This window comes from Panicum virgatum, chromosome 2N (assembly GCF_016808335.1).
Source record: "Panicum virgatum strain AP13 chromosome 2N, P.virgatum_v5, whole genome shotgun sequence".
NCBI lineage: Eukaryota > Viridiplantae > Streptophyta > Magnoliopsida > Poales > Poaceae > Panicum > Panicum virgatum.
Window position 1 is genome coordinate 38,926,207 of NC_053146.1, and position 4,875 is coordinate 38,931,081.

Genomic DNA, 4,875 nt, shown 5'->3' on the forward strand with positions numbered 1-4,875 from the left:
GTCTAACTTTTAGGCACTTAATAGTTTAGACTAAACTTTCGTCCTAGATGACCCAAACAGGATCTAAGTACAGTGAATTAGGTTAAAGATTATCATACATCATGCTTGAATTCTTCGTACTGGCATTGGACCCCATGCGACGTTATCCTTATGCCACTCTAAAAGCAGAGCACACGCACTTTATGGTTATAAGATAGATCCTGGCCATTCAAACCTCTCTTGCTACACAAATCTCAATGGACGAATCTCTCTCGTTTGATTTTTTATCCAACTACATGTTATAAGATCTTGATGCAACTTGAACGGTTCAGATGGACCTTACAACCACGTGGAATAAGAACATGGATTTTTCACTTGCATTGACCTTGCAACCAGCCAACAGTGTTTTTCTCTCATACCAAATCAGCAACGGTCACCAACCACCAGTTAGTCAGCAGTACTTTTCTCTCATAACAAATCATCACTAGTCACCGGCCACAGCCAAACGAATAAAGTGTGTAGCCCTTCAATTGTAAATGAACAGTGAGATTGATTATGGATGGGTGAGAGTACATGGAGTAGGTTAGTTGCATCAAGGGTTGGATGCAGAGAAATCAACGACTGAGATAGGTCTTATGATTATATGTACATGTGGTTTCACATTTAGCTGAGGTATAAATGTGTTTTTTCCGGGTTGCTAAGCCCGCGTACCTGGACAATTACTGTTGGATTCACCATGAACAACTGCAAATTCGAATGGTTAAATGTGAAGAGGGAGCGCCCAAACTCACGGTTGACTGAAAGAGTCTCCAGTTTGAACAGAGCAGCGACTTCTCTTCTGATTTCTGACTCCTCGAACGCATGTCGCATGGCACCAGTGTGGCTGCCGGTACGAATCCCAGCACTACCACGCCCCAACCTCGCTCACCTATTTCACACATCACGCCCCTTCGCCCTCCCTCCAAACTTACCAGATCCTATAAATCTCCCTCTCCTCCCTTCCAAACCCCCAGCCACAACTTGCAAAAATGGCGTCCCCTCACCGCGCTCACCTCCTCCTTGCCATCACCATTGTGCCGCTGCTACTCTGCCATCTGGCTCCTGCAATGCTATTGCCTTCACCTTCGCCGCCGCCGAACGCCACGTCGCCGTCCTACCCTCCTCCGGCACCGCCCGTGCCGCAGCTGCCGCGGGGCCTGCCACGGATCATACCGGCGTGGTCGCTGCCGGCGAACCCGTTCACGGCGAAGGCGGCGTTCATCCGGTACTGGAACCGGAAGGTGCGCAGCAACCGCCCGCACCCGGCCTTCTTCTTCGCCAAGCTGTCCCCGCTCTCGGCCCCCGACGCGGCCGCATTCTCCACCCTGGCCTCCACGGGGAAGCTGGCCTCCCGCATCCGCGACTTCTGCGCCGCGGCGTCGCTGCTCTGCCCCTCCACCCCCGCGGCGTCCTGGTCGGCGGCGTCGTCCTCGTCCGCGGAGGGCCCCGGCGCCGGCGCCTCTGCTGGCTCCCCCGCGCCGTTCAAGAACTACGAGAACGGCAACTTCAGCAGCTACGGCAACAGCGGCGGCGGCGGCGCCGACCAGTTCGCCGTCTACAGCAGCGGGAAGAGCGGCCCCGTCGACTCGTTCAAGCGCTACGGCAAGGGCTCGTTGGGTCGGAACGACTCCTTCACCAACTACGAGGTGGGGGGCAACGTCGGGACGTCCAGCTTCAGCTCGTACACCACCGGCGCCACCGGCGGCGCCGGGGAGTTCGCGGGGTACGCTGGGCAGACCAACACGGTGGCCGCGACCTTCGCCGCCTACGACTCCGGCGGCAATGGGCGCGCGCACGAGTTCGCGACCTACGCGCAGGACGCCAACTCCGGCGTGGAGAGCTTCACCAGCTACGGCAAGACCGCCAACGGCGCCGCCGAGTCCTTCAAGACCTACGCCAACAACTCCAACACGATCGCGTCCGGCTTCATCAACTACGGCGAGAAGGCCAACGGCTTCAACGACACGTTCACGTCCTACGGCCTCGACGGGAACGCCCCCGAGAACACGTTCCGGAGCTACGCCTCCGGGAGCAACGCCGCCGTCGACGACTTCAAGGGGTACAGGGACCAGGCCAACATCGGTGACGACAGCTTCACCTCCTACGCGAGCAACGCAAATGGCGCGGAGGCCGACTTCGACAGCTACGGCAAGTCGACCAACCCCGGGAGCGTGGCGTTCAAGGGCTACGGCCAGGGCTCCAACCCCAACCACCGCATCGGGTTCGCGCACTACTCCGGCGACAACACGACGTTCAAGGCCTACTCCAACGAAGGCGTCGAGTTCAAGGAGTACCAGAACATGTCCAAGATGGAGGTGTCCAAGACGGCCGCGGCGGCGGCGGCGCCCGGTCGCATGCCACCGAAGTGGTCGCCGGAGCCCGGGAAGTTCTTCCGGGAGCGCGACCTCATGATGGGTAACCGCATGCCAATGCCGGACATTGCGGACAAGATGCCGCACCGCGCGTTCCTGCCGAGGGACATCGCCGTGAAGATACCTTTCGAGGAGGGCGCCGTGGCGGCGCTGTTCGGCGCGGCGCCGGGCACGGCGATGCGGCAGGTGGTGGCGTCGACGGTGGCCGAGTGCGCGCGCGCGCCCAGCCGCGGCGAGACGAAGCGGTGCGCGACGTCGGCCGAGGACGTGGTGGACTTCGCGGTGGAGATGCTGGGCGGCGGCGTCGCGGTGCGCAGCACGGAGTCGGCGGCGGGCGGCGGGCGCGACGTCCGGCTGGGCAGGATCGCCGGCGGCGGCGTGACGCGGTCCGTGTCGTGCCACCAGAGCCTGTTCCCGTACCTGGTGTACTACTGCCACTCGGTGCCGCGCGTGCGGCTGTACGAGGCCGACATCCTGGACGTGGACTCCAACCGGAAGATCAACCACGGCGTGGCCATCTGCCACCTCGACACGTCGGACTGGAGCCCCAGCCACGGGGCCTTCGTCGCCCTCGGCGGGAAGCCCGGCGAGATCGAGGTGTGCCACTGGATCTTCCAGGGGGACATGACCTGGACCCTTGTCGATTGAAGGCACATCCACAAACAACCCTTGGGTTTTGGCCTTAGCTAGCAGTGGCTGCTTAACCGTATCTTCTCGATTTTGAGAAATGCCTAATTAGTAATTACTAGTTCTGCTTACTTTTGTTTTCAATTTAGAAAGATTTCTTTTTGGACTTGTTGCTAATACAAATATGTACTAGTAGTACTGTGTGGCCGATCAAATTGACTTCTAGCATAGCCAATCAAATTAAGAAAACTATTAAATAGGTTAATAAATCCCTTGTTGGTGACGGTGGTTGTTTAGAAGCACCTTGTGCATGCTAAACTACATATTGCACAGTAACAGAACAGTGGTCTAGTAGTTAACCAATAACCGATCTACCTCCCCCTCTATGTATCATGCGCAACTATATATATGGGCCTGGCCCGACCAAGTCTATAGATAAATCCTTCGCAAAAAAAAGTCTATAGAAAAATACAGCAACAGCTAATCCAACATATGCACAACAACATATATTTCATGGTGGATTCAATAAAATAAATTTGGTATTATAAATATTATTATTTTTTATAAGTTGGTCGAAGTTTACTAAATTTTACATAGGACTAACCTAATACGACATGTAAATAAAAATAGGAGTATCAAAGAAAATTCTCTTAATAAGCTTTAGGAAAGTTATTGATATCTTAATGAAAAGGTGTTCATGAAAACATGATGCATGTATTTATGCTGAATGTGCGTTCATATGTACAAGTGTTTGCCTAATGTGTTTTGGAGGAAAAAAAGATGATAGAGCAATGCGAAAGAAAGAATATTGGGCAAATGCTACGCGCTCAGGGGCGGTTAAGCTGACCAAGGTGGGGCTGCGGGTCACCAGCTCCCTATGTGCTTGCACACCATGGAGAGTGTGGGAAAGAAGCACCGACTTTTTTAAATGGAAAATAGAACTTCCATTAATTATTTGCTCTTTTGGCTATATACACTCACGCATGAGTGCAGAGGCAGGAATTAATTTTCATTTATTTTAGTGGCGAATGCAAGACTTGGAATTAATGAGGCTTATTTCTCCTTCTCCCTCCTCTTTTTTTTTCCTTCCTCCTTTTTTTCTTCATTAATGGATGAAATATATCTTTTTGGAGGCGGAGGGGGGCTTAAGCCCCCTCCGCCCTTGCTTTATCTAAAAAAGATATGCTCGAGGCAAATCGCGAGACGCCAACAAAACCATAGAGTAGACGATCTTGCCACAACAGATTAATGTTTGTGCATTTCAGGCCCATGGCCGCCATCACAATCTTTGCAGATTGGAATTGTGATAATTGGATGTAACACCACGCTTCACAGTACTATCTCAATCTGCAGTTAAGAAGAGGTCGACCCGTCTGCCAAGATGGTCAGGAACAGCACATCGACAACGGCATCGCAGACTCCCATCCGTTGCGTTTATCGCCTTACTCGGCATGGAGAAGGTACGGTGGGGATGGAGAAGGACACTCCGCAACACATCACATTCTGGGAACGACACTGTAATACCGCAGACCAAGACCAAAGAATAGGAGATAGACGACGAAGGAGACTAATGCATTCTGTCTCCACGATGCATATATCACAATCTTTGCGGATTGGAATCGTACGTGTTTCGTAGATCAGTATCCGAATTCCAAGATATTCTTTGGGAGTATTGTCATATCTTCAGCTGGTCATGCTGACCCAGGTGCCGTGCCATCTCCTACGACAACCCACGCTCGACGGCCGGCCAACATTGGAGTCCAAGCTGCTGCCTGATCCATCGCACTTGTGGATTGACCTTTAATGGCTTTCCCAATTATTCAAGACTCATTAGCTCTCTCTTGCTGCGATGGCCCCA

At 53.3% G+C, this 4,875-nt stretch overlaps 1 protein-coding gene across 1 annotated transcript; it reads left to right on the top strand.

The window, feature by feature from the left end:
* The first annotated feature begins 997 nt into the window (after positions 1-997).
* LOC120660396 (BURP domain-containing protein 14-like) lies at positions 998-3,286 on the top strand. The gene has a single exon (XM_039938910.1). It carries the CDS (start codon positions 1,008-1,010, stop codon positions 3,036-3,038), a length of 2,031 nt encoding a protein of 676 aa, XP_039794844.1. The 5' UTR covers positions 998-1,007; the 3' UTR covers positions 3,039-3,286.
* The last annotated feature ends 1,589 nt before the right edge of the window (positions 3,287-4,875 follow it).